The 15,625-nt window shown below is 44.0% G+C and overlaps 2 protein-coding genes across 3 annotated transcripts in view; both read right to left on the reverse strand.

Moving 5' to 3' along the window:
* The window catches only part of ACVRL1 (activin A receptor like type 1), a 261,538-nt gene that overhangs the window by 159,963 nt on the left and 85,950 nt on the right, over nt 1-15,625 (reverse strand). The gene's annotated exons all lie outside the window — the stretch shown is intronic.
* The window catches only part of ACVR1B (activin A receptor type 1B), a 41,723-nt gene that overhangs the window by 13,043 nt on the left and 13,055 nt on the right, over nt 1-15,625 (reverse strand). For both annotated transcript variants that reach the window (XM_079966393.1, XM_079966394.1), the window contains exons 2-4: nt 11,801-12,040; nt 5,886-6,134; nt 3,213-3,443 (exon numbers count right to left, since the gene is read on the reverse strand). In XM_079966393.1, coding sequence (XP_079822519.1) covers nt 3,213-3,443; nt 5,886-6,134; nt 11,801-12,040 — 720 coding nt within the window. The remainder of the gene's footprint in view (nt 1-3,212; nt 3,444-5,885; nt 6,135-11,800; nt 12,041-15,625) is intronic.

The raw sequence follows: 15,625 nt of genomic DNA on the forward strand, positions 1-15,625 counted from the left end.
CACTCACGTCAACGAGGAGTCATGCCTACAGTGTCATAGGTCCAACTCTATGGAATTTCCTCCCACAAGAAATTGTACATGAACCATCTCTACTGAATTTCAGACATCTGGCCAAAACCGCTTTATTCTAGGCCTTTAAATTCTTGAGGTTTTATATTTCAGCGGTTTAAATTTTAGCGCCAGTATGGCATAGCGGTTAGCATATCAGACTAGGGCCTGGGAGACCAGGGTTCGAATCCCAACTGGGCCATGAAGTTCACTGGGTGACCCTGGGCCAGTCACTGCCTCTCAGCCTAACCTACCTCACAGGGTTGTTGTGGGGGTTAAAGGTGGGATAGAAATCATTTATGTCTAAGTTTTGTATATTTTATTGCTGTACAGTGGTGCCTCAGGTTACATACGCTTCAGGTTACATACGCTTCAGGTTACAGACTCCGCTAACCCACAAATAGTACCTCGGGTTAAGAACTTTGCTTCAGGATGAGAACAGAAATCGCGCGGTGGTGGCGTGGCAGCAGTGGGAGGCCCCATTAGCTAAAGTGGTGCTTCAGGTTAACAACAGTTTCAGGTTAGGAACAGACCTCCAGAATGAATTAAGTACGTAACCAGACATACCACTGTATGGTACTTGGAGAATTACATCGTGAAAAGCTTGAATTTTATTTAAAAATAAATAAATAATAAAATAAGCATTGTCTAATACCCTAACCCTACTTCACGTTCATCACCTTGCCCCTATTTAGGACATGTAGCAGTTTCAAACAGCCATATGAACTTTATGGTGTCTGGATCTCGATATGGGCCACACTGCCTCCCAGGAAGTAGCAAACTGCCAGACCAGATCTGTTGCCAATAAGCCCTACAGACACAAGACAAACTGGAACTGCTGCGAGCGGCAGACCCCAACAGGGCTGGTCCTCGCACACTTTGCCCCAACGAAAAGGGAGGAACAACAGAAATTCCCCCTGTCATGATCTCTAGCAAAGGCAATGATCCCTGGGAGACTAAGGAGAGGGTAGGGCTTGGCAATATATTGAAATATCATCCAAAACCTGTTTGAAGTCCATATCATGATATTGGTTTCATACTTTTTGACCTGGAATATATTGCGAATCATGATGTGTGTTAGGGTTGGGCGATGTATCGTCCAAAATGGGTTCAAGGTCCATATTGTGATATTGGTTTCCTAATTTCTGACCTGGCAATATATCACGAATCATTTTGTGTGTGTGTGTGTTCTATGCAAAAATCACAATGTGGGGAAAACATGAAGCCAGCCAATGCCTCTACATGGCTCCATTCATATTCCAGACATTGTGATATATAGGTATATCGCGATGTTTATAACAATGCTGAAAACCAGATATCACCCAGCCCTAGGAAAGGGACAGATCCCTGAAGCTGCCTGACTTGGCTGTCAATAGAAGACAGTGTGTGATAAATCACATACAACATTCTTTTGCTCCTGCTGTATGAACAGCTCCAAAGTGAAGCACATTGTTGTGGCATTACAGGAGCAAACGACTGGTGTCCCCAAAGGCCAAGCACACATACGCACACACAACACTGCATATACTTGAAAGCAACTCATTTTATACCAGCCTTCTTTGGCATCATCAGACAATGAATACTCTTTAATAGCTACTAATAAGAGTAACTGTTAACCTTCGTTTCCTGTTAAGATTATCAATTTTGCATGAGAGGCGCAAGATCAGGTCTATAATGCAAGAGCTGTTTCTCAAAACTGGCAATATCCAAGCTGGTACAGAGACATGAATTTTAAAAAGCGCACTAAGCTTAAGTGATTTCTATAGCAGCAGAAGCATCTGTGATGGGCTGGGTATGTTTTCCAGGTTGAGAAACTGAACAGCTTGGACAGAAATGGAGGAAGTCAGATGACTTTGCCGTGAATGAAGTCCTAGGACTTGCTTAGCCCCAAGCCACTCCAGGGGAGGTTTTGCTTGAACACTCTCACAGAAAAACTAATAAATGAGCCAGTCACTAAACTAGAAGCTGGTGAAAGTTAAAAGGCAGGAGCCCTCACGGTGTGTGAGGTTAATCGTTTCTGAAGGCCTGGGAAAAGTTATTTGTACACTGGTCTGCAATAAAATCAGTTTTGAGAAGGGAGTTATTTGAACTAGCTGAATTTGAATAACCTTTTGAAGGGGGAATGTGACATGCTGCTTGGGAAATATGCCAGTGTAATACATCTGAATTCTGCACATATTCAAATCACGCCAATGTGACCAATTCCGCTTTGTTACGACAGTTAGCAATCAGAAGCCAAAGGCTGTGACTGTTGCACATATGAAAGAGGGAGAGGGATGGTTCTGGTTGCTCTACGCTTGAACCACCACCAGCCAAATGCAAAGCTGCCCCTGTCATGGACAGACATAGGCAAAGTGATACTCAGAGCTGCTCTGCTAGCCACTGCTGCAGTTTCCTGTGCTCAACTTAGAGCAGGGGTAAGAAAACTGCGGCCCTCCAGTTGCTGTCAGACTCAAACTCCCACCAGCCTCAGCTGGCACGGCCATTGGTCAGGGTCGACACAAGTTTAGTCCAGAAACATCTGGAGGGCCAGAGGTTCCCCACACCTGGGTCTAGAGTTAACTCACCCAAGGTTGAGCTCTCTCTCCTCCCATCTGGTCAGCCCAAATTGATTTTTCACATTCAACTCTTTGAGTGCTTCATGATGACTCCCTTGAATTTTCCAGGTGAAGACCCTGAGAGCGGCCCTGTGCCTCCTATCATTGATCAGAAAGGAAGATTGAACCAGGTGAAGTGTCTATTATTGTATCATTGTGATAGGGGGGCAGGAAGAGGAGGGGAGAACTGCCCCAGCTGAATTTTGTCTTATGGAAGCCTTAAGATACAGAAAGACAACAGTATGCCTCCCTTGCCCATAATCCTTTAGCTTTCTAGTTTCTTTGCCTTTCTTCCTCCGCCAGAGTCAGTGTGAGGTTTTAGCCCTATCGAAACTGGCCTCTCACCAAAAACAGTAAAAAAATAATTGTGCTGTGTTGCTGCTTTGTCTCTCAGCACTTAAGGCATTCACGAACATTTCAGGATGACACATCAGCGCAGTCAACAGACACAGAGGCTTCAACATCGCCATGAAACTATAATGTAGACTGCAGATAGCACAAAGCAATCTTTTAAAATACAATCTGTAACTCTGGTTCGTTTACTGGAATGCAGAAGCAGCAAAATACCTTTGTTGTCTGCAGCGATAAACCCCAAAATATTCTCATGGCGCAGCATGACCGTTTGGTAGATCTCGGCTTCTCTGAACCAGGATCTCTCTTCCCGCGAAGAAAAGATTTTCACAGCTACATCGCCGCCACGCCACCGGCCACGCCACACTTCCCCAAAACGACCTTTGCCGATTATTTCCTGCAGGACAATTGTCCGAGCCACAGTGCGCTGGACAAAGAGCGGCAAACCTGCCGGCAAAAAGTTAAATTAGAGATAGGGAAGACAAGGCCAGTATAAAGAAGAAAGTAGGCCAAGTTTGGTTATGACATACAGTGGTACCTCAGGTTACAGGCGCTTCAGGTTACAGACTCCACTAACCCAGAAATAGTACCTCGGGTTAAGAACTTTGCTTCAGGATGAGAACAGAAATTGCGTGGCAGCGGCACCAGGAGGCCCCATTAGCTAAAGTGGTACCTCAGGTTAAGAACGGACCTCCAGATCGAATTAAGTTCTTAACCTGAGGTACCACTGTATTCAAGAATCCAAATCAAAGATTTCCTGCTCTTATTAGGGCCTGATGCAGCAATTATCTTCTAAAGATCCAAAGTGTGGATATCCTCAAAAGAAGCATAGCAGCCACGTCACTGAAACAGGAGCTTGAGTCTGCAGTCCTATGTGCACAACCGGCCTTTGCTATTGTGGCTGGCTGACAATGCTCAATATGCAGAAAGAAAGGGTTGAATTCAACATTGTGCTATGCTGAATGTTCTGTCTAATGCCAGGCAGAACAACCCCCCTACTCTCCATCTGTATGCCATTCTGGGGTTCTCCTGACCCCCGAGCCAATTTGGGGGGTCACACATATGGGAAAAACCTGTTGCACAAGTGGAAGCCCTTCCACAGGGCTTCCATTTACAGGGTTTGTTAGTGGAATACTCATGCAGTAAAAAAGGGAAGTGTTGAAAAGGATACCATAGGGCAGGAAGCCAAGGTGGGTTGGCTTTAAGTATTCAAGAGCCTCTTAAGGCGTCATGTGCAAAAAAGAGCAGGCTCCTTCAGCTTTATAACAGATGTGAAGAGGGAATTTCAGCAACTGCCACTTGTCGTGCAGGAACCCTGTCTCTTTTGCATCTGACCATGCTATTGGGACGCAGGTGGCGCTGTGGGTAAAACCTCAGTGCCTAGGGCTTGCCAATCGTATGGTCAGCGGTTCGAATCCCCGCGGTGGGGTGAGCTCCCATCTTTCGGTCCCAGCTCCTGCCCACCTAGCAGTTCGAAAGCACTCTTAAGTGCAAGTAGATAAATAGGTACCGCTTTATAGCGGGAAGGTAAACAGCGTTTCCGTGTGCTGCGCTGGTGCTGGCTCGCCAAAGCAGCTTCGTCATGCTGGCCACGTGACCCAGAAGTGTCTCCGGACAGCGCTGGCCCCCAGCCTCTTAAGTGGGATGGGCGCACAACCCTAGAGTCAGACACGACTGGCCCGTACGGGCAGGGGTACCTTTACCTTTACCTTATGCTATAGGCAATCCATTTATAACTTCAGTGTCCCGTGTGGTGCCTATGAGTAGAAAACTGGCACATTCTCAATTCAGATTCCATTTTAGCAATGGGTACAACTAGACCATATTTGCGGCTTGCCCATCGCTCAACCTCAGTCAGTCCTGTGTGCAAAATGGGGACATTGACAATCTATCCTATATGTCGCTGGCAATTACTGAGCTATTGAGAAGCATTTTGAATGCTCTAAATGATACGCTAACTTGTGCCAAAGATATGCCGCAGATGTGAATGCAGCTATGCCAGGCCTGATTTGAACTATAATCTACACTGGGAAGGTGATAAGTCACATGGGCACCTATTGCAGCACATAAGGAAGTGGAGCAAAGGCACATCCTTCCTTTCCTGCCCATTTTTACCCCTGCTGTGCAACAGAAGGGAAAGGAAAATAACTGCTGAGAACTTGACTCTGAGGAAGAAAGCGCTCTCTTCTTTAACTTCATAACAAATGCCTACTCCAGGCAAGAACAGCAGCCAATTTAGGGCCACTTGCTACTTGCTTTCAGCACCTATTGTTTAAACTGCAACACTAAGAAGGAGAATGGTTTCAGAATTCCATCATATTAAAGAAAATGATTTAATAATAATAGTAATTTTATTACAGTGGTGCCTCGCAAGACGAAATTAATCCGTTCCGTGAGGCTCTTCGTATAGCGGTTTTTTCATCTTGCGAAGCAAGCCCATTGACAGCTTAGCGGATTAGCGCTATTAGCGGTTTAGCGGCTTTTAGCGATCAGCTGTTAAGCGGCTTATCAGCGGATCAGCTGATAAGCGGCTTAGCGGCTTAGGAAAAGGGGGAAAAAAGGGGAAAAAACCCGCAGGAACTCGCAAGACATTTTCGTCTTGCAAAGCAAGCCCATAGGGAAATTCGTTTTGCGAAGCGCCTCCAAAACGGAAAACCCTTTCATCTAGCGGGTTTTCCGTCTTGCGAGGCGTTCGTCTTGCGGGGCACCACTGTATTTATACCTCGCCCCTGTGGCTGGGTTTCCCCAGTCACTTTGGGTGGCTTACAGCATATATGAAAACATAATAAGGTGAATATATTGCATTTTTACTAAAATTAGAGCCATATAACATAGCTTAGCAACATTTTTAAAAAACAAAATGTTGCATAAAAAGGAAGCCATTTGTACCTGAGCCAGAGCCAGAGGTAGACAGATCATACACTAGATCTTGAAGGGTTTTGTCCTTGGATAGACACATCTCGCAAGATGGATCTTCCATGTCCAGCCGTTGACGATTGTGATATACTCGCTGGTGGTGGTGAAAGACAAAAACCACTATGATCAAAATGACGAACACAAGGAAGACCGGGCCTGCAATCACAGCCACAAGCTCCACAGGTCCCCACCCAGAAGGTGTTTCGTCATCTTTCCGATGCCCTTGAGGAGAGACAAAGAACAAACATTTCACCTTCAAATTCAAAACCAGCACGCATGCAATAATTTTAGGTTGTATTTTAAAAGTGTGCAGAAAGGTCTGGGATGATGAAAACCAAAGGTATGGAGCAAAGAGAGATGAAAGATATTGGCAGGAATTTACACTGGTTACACTGAGGATGTGCACCCTTCCTCCATCGCAGAGATCATGAGCATCCCCCTTCTTGTTTTCAACCAAGTGCAGTTTGTCATTTCATCTGAGTTAAAATGAACTGCAATTAGGAGAAAATGGAAGGTAGGAGGAGGCTTTTGCTCATAACACTAAATCAGGGTTCAGCATTATATCTGAATCAGGCCACTATAATACTGAAAAGAAAGTCTAAATGAATGGGATTTTTGTTTTCATTCTCTAGGTTTTCAGAAGTCTCTTCTCACACTGATATAGACAACTAATGGAATGTTGATGCAAAATAAGAAGACAAGCATTGCTTCAAAGTAACATAAGCTACTTCCATGGACTTATCCAGCATCTCCTTTATCCCCTCTCAAGAGTTTACTGCTTATTACTCAAATTGACTCCCTTTTTAAAATCCCAGAATCATGCAAATTTGCTCACTTCTATTGAAAGAAAGCTCTCTTAGGCCTTAAGTAACTATATGGCAGGAAGGCGCTTCTCAGGTGTGGCTTTTGCTGTTATGATGTTTTATGAAAGTCAGAAACTACTTGCATAAGCAGAAACTTCACTCCAACATGCAGCAATTGTCTACTTAACAGAACATAAAGCCATTGAGTCCATAGTAGATATGCAGGCTAAGCGTATTAAGCATAACTTCCATAGCTGAGAAAATAGTCCCTCTTTATCTTTCCTAATTATGTAACCCAAATGTTTTGCTTTAAGTTAATTCACACGTAAGTCTTAGACTGCATACACACCATATATTTAAAGCACATGACTTTCCCCAGCAATCCTGGGAAATGAGTTTACCCCTCACAGCGTTACAATTTCCAGGATTCTCCAGGGCAAATAATGTGCTTTAAATGTATGGTGTGCAGACAATCTAAGCCGAACCACAGCTTAGAGGAAACACACAAGTGAGTGGTTTCCTGGAGAAAAGATGGCAGCCTGTGTGTGTGTGTGTTCCTTCCTGTTGCTGCACTACTCAGATCTAAGCCATGGTTTAGCCAAATGTGTTGTCCAAATCTGGGCTTGTGGTTGGTCTCCTCCATAAGCTATAAACTCAAGAACAAACCTTATGGTTTGTGTGTAAATTTACATATGTTTTCTAATTACAAAATAAACTTGGGGGGGGGGGGGGAGAGACGCACAATTCATGGTTTGTCTGGAGTGAGACAAGCCATGAGTCCAGGTTCAGCAGATAGTCAAACCATGCTTTAGCTCATAGAGGAACCCTCAGGCTCATGCATTTGTGCTAAGCCATGGTGTGGTTTAGCATTAGAATTTAAGGCACAGTAAATATGCATTAACCTTAATCCCCAAGTTTTACAAACACATTGCTTTTCTGTCAAGTCTGCCATGCAGACAGGCTCTCTATAATCTGACAGGAACAATGAGTTGCAATGGAACTTGATGTCACGAGGGGGAGCCAAAGGGATTCTCACGTGTACTTTTCACCCTCTGCAAATAAGAACAGAAGAGCAGCGGGCAGCCTATCATCCTGTTTCCCAAAGTAGCAAACCAGACACCTATGGTCTGAACTGGTCCTTGCAGGCAAGCTACCTTGGAAACAGTACAGAGCCCTCATGACTACTAAACACCGACAGGTAAATTAATGGATGACAAGGCGAATTCCTTTTTAAAGCCATCCAAGTTGGTGGCCACCACAACATTTTATGGTAGTGAATTCCATAATTTAACTATGTGCTGTGTGCACTTTTTGTTTGTCCCAAATTTCCTACCATTAAGCATCATTGGATGATTCTGCAGTCTAGATTTAAGAAAGAGAAAAAAAACCCTTTTTCATCTACTTACTCTACACCAGGGTTTCCCAAACTTGGGTCTCCAGTTGTTTTTGTACTACATTTCCCATCATCCCTGACCACTGATCTTGCTAGCTAGGGATGATGGGAGTTGTAGTCCAAAAACAGCTGGAGACCCAAGTTGGGGAAACACTGCTCTACACCATACACAATTTTATAAATCTCTTATCCTGTAGCCCCTTACCTTTAAAAAGGTAAAGGTAAAGGTACCCCTGCCCGTACGGGCCAGTCTTGACAGACTCTGGGGTTGTGCGCCCATCTCACTTAAGAGGCCGGGGGCCAGCGCTGTCCGCAGACACTTTCGGGTCACGTGGCCAGCGTGACAAGCTGCATCTGGCGAGCCAGCACAGCACACGGAAACGCCGTTTACCTTCCCACTGGTAAGCGGTCCCTATTTATCTACTTGCACCCGGAGGTGCTTTCGAACTGCTAGGTTGGCAGGTGCTGGGACCGAGCAGCGGGAGCGCACCCCGCCGCAGGGATTCGAACCGCCGACCTTTCGATCAGCAAGCCCTAGGCGCTGAGGCTTTAACCCACAGCGCCACCTGCGTCCCACTGCGTCTCCAGTTGTTTTTTGTACTACATTTCCCATCATCCCTGACCACTGATCTTGCTAGCTAGGGATGATGGGAGTTGTAGTCCAAAAACAGCTGGAGACCCAAGTTGGGGAAACACTGCTCTACACCATACACAATTTTATAAATCTCTTATCCTGTAGCCCCTTACCTTTAGTCTAAGCTAAAAAGCCCCAAACAATGTAAGCTTTCGTCATATGAGAGTTGTCTAGACCCTTGATCAAAAGCCTGTGAGGCAGCATTCAAGTGAGAGGGTCTAATATACAATCAAGGAATTTCATGCATAATTTAACTCCTGTCTAGGCCCTAAACAGGGTGCTAAAACCTGCATAGCTGTGAATATGCCAAAGGGCGGATAAGGTATTTAAATGAAAATCTAGCAGGATATGTCTGCTCAAACCTGTTTGGCTGTTCCACATAATATCTGCGTTTATAATGCTAACTGTTCTTATCCATTCCTCCCCCCCCCCCCATTTATATTTTATTATCTTCCGTCAAAAGAACAACACAATAAAAACACAGTCAGGATATAATCACAGATGCATATCAAAAGAGCAAAATAAAATTCCAATCAAACTCTGGTATCAAGAAAAAATAAATCTAAACATATTAAATACAATGTCACTAATATGAAACCAAATAAAGAATTCAAAAAAATCCCAGTTAAGAAACTATATCAGGCTCAGGTGCCTTCAGAATATACAGCTGTAAGAATAAAATAGCTACTGTAAGTGTGCACATAAACCTAATTTTTTATTTAAATCACTAATTTAAAAAGAAAATCCCCACCTTTGGTTAATCACTCTCTACTGCAACTGAAAAGCAAAATAAATAAATAAGTCAGAAGTTTTTATCTGACTTTCACCAGAAACACTCAGGAAATGAAGTCTTCATTCCCTATGTATTTCTGGTGAAAATCAGATAAAAACTAGGTAGGTGAACCATCAAGGCTTGATTTCTGTCAAAGTTTGAATTAACTTTTTTAAGCCATTATCATACAGTTTAATAACAGTGTTCCAAGAACGTTTATCAGAATCCTGATATTAAAGTTCCAGATGAAAAACAGGTTCAGCTCTGGTTTTGGAACTGCTCAATCTCAAGAGGGTGGTAATTTTGACATTTAAAGCCTTATACAGCTCAGGATCTGTATACCAAAAGGACTGTCTTTCCCATATCAACATCAGAGGCCTTTTTGTGTGTGTCACCTCTGAGAGCGGTCCCAGAGGGTGGCGACAAGAGAATGACCCTTTGTGTAGCAGCTGCCTATCTAAGGAATGCTCTCCCCAAGGAGACCTGCCGGGCATCAACTTTTTCATTGTTTTGGTGCCAGGCAAAGACGCTTGCATTTTCCTAGACATTTTGGCAGAACAAATGACTGGATATCTGTATTATAATTATGTTTTTAATATGCTTATGTATTTTTATTATTGCATTTTCATTCCGCTAATACCATATTTTCGCTCCATAGGGCGCACGTGACCATAGGGTGCACCTAGTTTTCAGAGGGAGAAATCAAGGAAAAAAATATGATTCCCCCCCCCCCCCCAGCTCTGGGAGCAGCGGACAGGCTGCAGGCAGCCTGTGCGCTTCTCCCAGACCTTCTCCCTGCTTTTGTGGGAGGTGGGGGAATTCCCCCATCTCCCGCAAAAGCCCACAGGAGCCACACACCCTTTAAGGAGCGCACGGCTCCTGTGGGCTTTTCTACGAGGAGGGAGAAGGGACTGACGTGGCCAGTCAGTCTCTTGTCCCTCCTTGGGGAAAAGCCCCCAAGAATGGCGTGCTCTTTAAAGGGTGCGTGGCTCCTGTGGGCTTTTCTACGAGGTGGGAGAAGGGACTGATGCAGCCAGTCAGTCCCTTCTTCCTCCTGGGGAAAAGCCCGCAAGAGCCGTACGGAGCTTGTGTGTGGCTCTTGGGGGCTTTCCCCGCCTGCCTCCCCCCTGCATTCTCTCCATAGGATGCACACACATTTTCCCTTGCTTTTTAGGAGGGAAAAGGTGCGTCCTATAGAGTGAAAAATACCGTACTTCATTTCAGGACATTTTGGAACAGGAAGTGGCATATAAATTTAATAAACCTAACCGATCAGCTTCTTAATATGGCTGTTGCCCCTTAAATCAGGGGTCAGCAACCTTTTTCAGCTGTGGGCTGGTCCACCATCCCTCAGACCATGTGGTGGCCCAGACTATATTTTGAGGGGGGGGGGAATGAACAAATTCTTATGCCCCACAAATAACCCAGATATGCATTTTAAATAAAAGCACACATTCTGCTCATGTAAATACACCAGGAAGGGCCCACAAATAACCCCGAGATGCATTTTAAATAAAAGGACACATTCTACTCATGTAAAAACATGCTGATTCCCGAATCGTCCACGGCCGGATTGAGAAGGCGATTGGGCCACATCCGCCCCCCGGGCCTGGCATAAATAATTTCCCTTGAGACTGAATTCTGTTGTGGGGCTAATCACATTTTCCCTCTACTCAAGCTCCAAAATTGTGTCACTAAGAATGTGGTGCTGGCTTTCAAAATAGTGCATCTGTTGCTTTTGGCTTTTCTAAAAATGGAATGTGGTTGTACAAGAGTCATGGGCATGTATTTGCAATGCCATTAGTGACAGCAAAACCACTAGCCCACTCCATTTTGTGAACTTTTACTGCATATTTTTCAAAAAATGTATTCCATGGTTGTGTGCTCTCCTACCAAACTCATAAAAAGAGGAAGGATACTAAATCTGCCTGTACCCTACTATTTCAGAATGGAGTATTGCTCATCTATCCAGCCCAACTTCCAAAGGGGGGGAAAAGCGAGAGTTGCGAAAAAAAGAATGGTTTTCTCATCCTCTTATATGGGAAATGGATGTTGTGCTCTGACAGCCATGTCTGAAGAGTGGTCAATAAATATTAGCAATTAAAAAACACAGACCCAAATAAGTAAAAAATAAAATACCCCCATGATCCTTTTGGTATTATAAAACAAAAAAGAGAAATACTGGTGCTGGATTTAGCAAGCACAGCACCAAGAATAAAATCAGATGTTTCAAAAATTGTATTTTAAGAGACCCACACACTGCACTCTTCCCTTCAGCTTACTTACCACTGGGTACCAGAGGATCAATTTTGTTACAGTAGTCTTCATAGCAGCAGTGTGTATTGCGCACATCTTCTGAACTCAGGCAGAAGAAGGGTTTTCCAGCAGGTATCAGCTTGGCTTTAGGGATACAGGTTCGGACATGATGCATCAGTCCATTCACATTTGTTATTGAGACCATGCAGGCTCCGTCTGTTTCACATGTAGTGTTGCCTTGGTTGCATTCGTTGCACTCACACAATAAAGCTGAAGAGACACAGAAAAAGAACGCTCTTGTTAGCAAACTCCCAGCCGAAGCACAACTTGTGGTCCCACTACCCTGAGATGGGACTCCAGATTGCTCCAAAGTTTCACCAAGATGAACCTGGCTTTAAAGCAGGACCAGTAACATTACAGAACGTTTTGAACACAAATAGGCCAAGACTACATGTCCAACATTTACTGCTATGTTCTCAGATTTCCCATCTGCTAAAATCCATAAAAGAATGACTCATTCAGTTCCTAGTTCCTATAATTCTATATTGCCACCAGGAATAAGACAAGCCTCTCACTCATAGCTACTCTTTATAGAAAACACTCCCATACTTAAGGACTCTTCAGTAAATTCAGTTTGGAGAATCTCTCAAACTGATGCACTTTCCCAATACATGTATGAACTACTAAAAATATATGTGGGCTTAGCTACCTCAATCAGCCAACTGCAAAATAAAGCATTTAGAAAGATATTTTTAAATAAATATCAGTGCTTCAGAATATCCCATGCTGGACACTGACTATCAAGGCATTCTTTTCAGCTAATTTGTTTCTGCTCCGCCAGACTATCTTTAAGTGCAAGAGAAGCAAATCTGCTGAGATACGGGCCCTTTGTTGAGAATTTCAACTAGACTCTCTCTCTCTCTCTATATATATATACTCAATGTATTACCATGCAAAACACCTCCCATTAAACAAAACACCACCCCCACCCCCCACTATCTACCCCTGAAAAGGACAGGTTCATTTCCTGTAAGATACTGAACAGCTGGGTTGAATATCAATGACAAAGGCAGGCTTCAAACAGCTATCTGCAGTGAAAGACCCAGCATCCTGCCTGTTATTGGGAAACTTTAAAGTCATCAATAAGCTTTAGTACAGTACCAAGAAGTTATCTAAGCCGCAATTCATTCTCTAGAACAATTTTTAAAAATAACTCCAATATACTGTTTACCATGGCAAAGCAGTTGGGGTGGGGAAGTCCAGAGAAACCAAAAACATCAACTGAGGACACACGGTGGCAGGTCAGCCTGCAGCACTTTGGTTAAGTCAACTCAAAAAGGATCGTGGCAGTAACTGCAAACAGTTAAGTGTGAGATCCCAATAAGTATATCACAGTGGTTCCATTAATATACAGACATAACTCGGAAGTCGAACGGAATCCGTTCCAGAAGTCCATTCGACTTCTGAAAAGTTCGGAAACCAAGGCGCGGCTTCCGATTGGTTCCCGATTGTGCAGGCGTGCTGGAAACAATAGCGGAAGCTGTGCCGAACATTTAGCTTCCCGAAAAAGTTCAGAAAACCAGAACACTCACTTCCAGTTTTCGACCATTTGGGAGCCGGAACGTTTGGCTCCCAAGGCATTTGGGAGCCGAGGTGCAACTGTATTCAAGGTCATGTCCAGAGAAAAGCACTGGGTGAGTGTTCCTCAGCCCCATGGCATTTGTGCTATGGGGTTCTGCAGGGTACAATTCTTCCCCAGTGGTATTTAATATCTATATGAAGCCATGGGGTGTGGTCATTAGGAGTTCTGGAGTGAGGTATTGCCAGTACGCTGATGACATGCAGTTCTGCTTCTCCATAACATCTGACTCGGGAGAGGCTGTGAAAGCTTTGGAACAGTGTCTTGGTGGACAGGATGAGGGCCAATAAACTGTGTTTAAATCCTGGAAAGGTAGCGGCTCTTTAGGAAGGTGGTTTCCATGTTTGGGAAATTGGCGAGCTACCCATTCTGGATGGGGTTGCACTCCCTCTGAAGGAGCAAGTGCACTGCTTGGATACACCTTTTTCATTTGAGGCCCAAATTTATTCTGTGGCTTTGACCAGTTTCATCCAGTTTGCCAACTACGGCCATTCCTGGACAGGGATAGACTGACCACTGTAGCCTTGTGGCTAGATTACTGTAATGCGCTCTATGTGGGGCTGCCCTTGGTTCAGAAGCTTCAGCTGCTGCAGAATGCTGCAGCCAGACTGCTGATGTGAGTTTCTGGTCAAGAACATGTGACACCATTGTTAAAACAGCTGCGCTGACTGCCCATCTGCTACCGAGCCAGGTTCAAGGTTCTTGTACTGATTTACAAAACCCTGAACAAGATGGTTCCAGGATACCTCAGGGATCTCCAGAACCCCTATATTCCAGCTTGATCACCAAGATCATCTGCAGGAGTGTCTTTGGTCACTCCTGAGCTGGTGAGGCTTGTTTGACAACAGTGAGAAATCAAGCCTTTCGTGTCATCAGCCCCATACCCTACCATTAGAGATTCAGAGGGCGCCTTCTGTGCCAACTTTTCAATTCCTGCTGAAAACTTTTCTGTTCTGCTGGGCAATTAAGACTGCATCCCCCACAATGGTCTACTGATGTTTGTTTTTAATTTCTTTTTGCTTTTAACTTGTTTTTAACCTTTTACGATGTTCTCATTTGGTTTTATGTGTTTTTATATTGCTGTAGACTGCTGCGATATTTTTTTTTTGATACAGCTGTATATAAATACATTTTATAAATAAATTAATAAGTTGCTGATGACATCTGGATATAGGCTTTCAACATAAACTGTACCACACTCACTCAGCAAAGTACAGTAGGGACCCACATTGCAGAGTTGTATTAAGGATTGCTGAGATCACAGATGACTTTAGATAATCCTCCAAACAATGGTTTTGAAGAATGGCAATGTGGCACAGGCTTGCACTCTCTTCCTTCCTCCTCACATCCCAATCCCTTTCTCCATTTACAGGTTTTCTCCAGCTGTGACATAGGAATTAGACAAACTACAGCTGCTAACTTCCAAACTACTTCAAATACACTTACTTCAAACCATGATTTTAGAAGTTAGTGCTGCCCTGCTTACCTGATTCAATGTCACAGCAAACTGTGGCTGGAAGAAAATCAAACTGAAGATAGAACTGGCATGCAAGGAAAGGGAATGCATGTCCTCATGTTACCTCCTTACTACTCCAAACTATGGCTTGGACGATTGGGTTATGGTTTCTCAACTGTGACAATGAGAAAAAAGCTCTGAACAATTTTACAGGGCAATCCTACTCAAAGTAAGTCCCATTATGTTCAATGGGTCTTCCGCCATATAAGTGTGCAATGAATATAATAAATGCTATTGTTGAACCTCATGTGAGAGCAGACTCATGCTGCAAGGGAAAGATAGAAAAGGGGATGGGAATTTCCAGATGGGAATTGGAAGCCACCCCCCCCCCCCGGTCCTGTGAAATGCACTCAAGGACTTCTTGATCAGTTATTACCTTAAAACAGGAAATAACCCTGACTTACGGATTTCAGGGGGTAGAGGATTTACAAAGAACAGGGACACACAGAATGAATTACAGCCTCCCGCCCAACATTTCTCCCTTATAAATGTTCTCACCTTGCATTCATATATCAGAAAAAGCAAGTTTGAGAACACACATTTGCCAAGAATGCACATAATTCCATTCTGAATCTCGCAGGTACATGATGCCACTTGTTTTCTATGAAGCAGCAGCCACTTGCTACACTATGGGATAAAGACTGCATTCTACCCTTTATTCAAATGCAAGGCAGCTGCCAATTTTTGCATCTCAAGCCTC

Source organism: Podarcis cretensis, assembly GCF_951804945.1.
Source record: "Podarcis cretensis genome assembly, chromosome: 2".
Classification (NCBI taxonomy): Eukaryota; Metazoa; Chordata; class Lepidosauria; order Squamata; family Lacertidae; genus Podarcis; species Podarcis cretensis.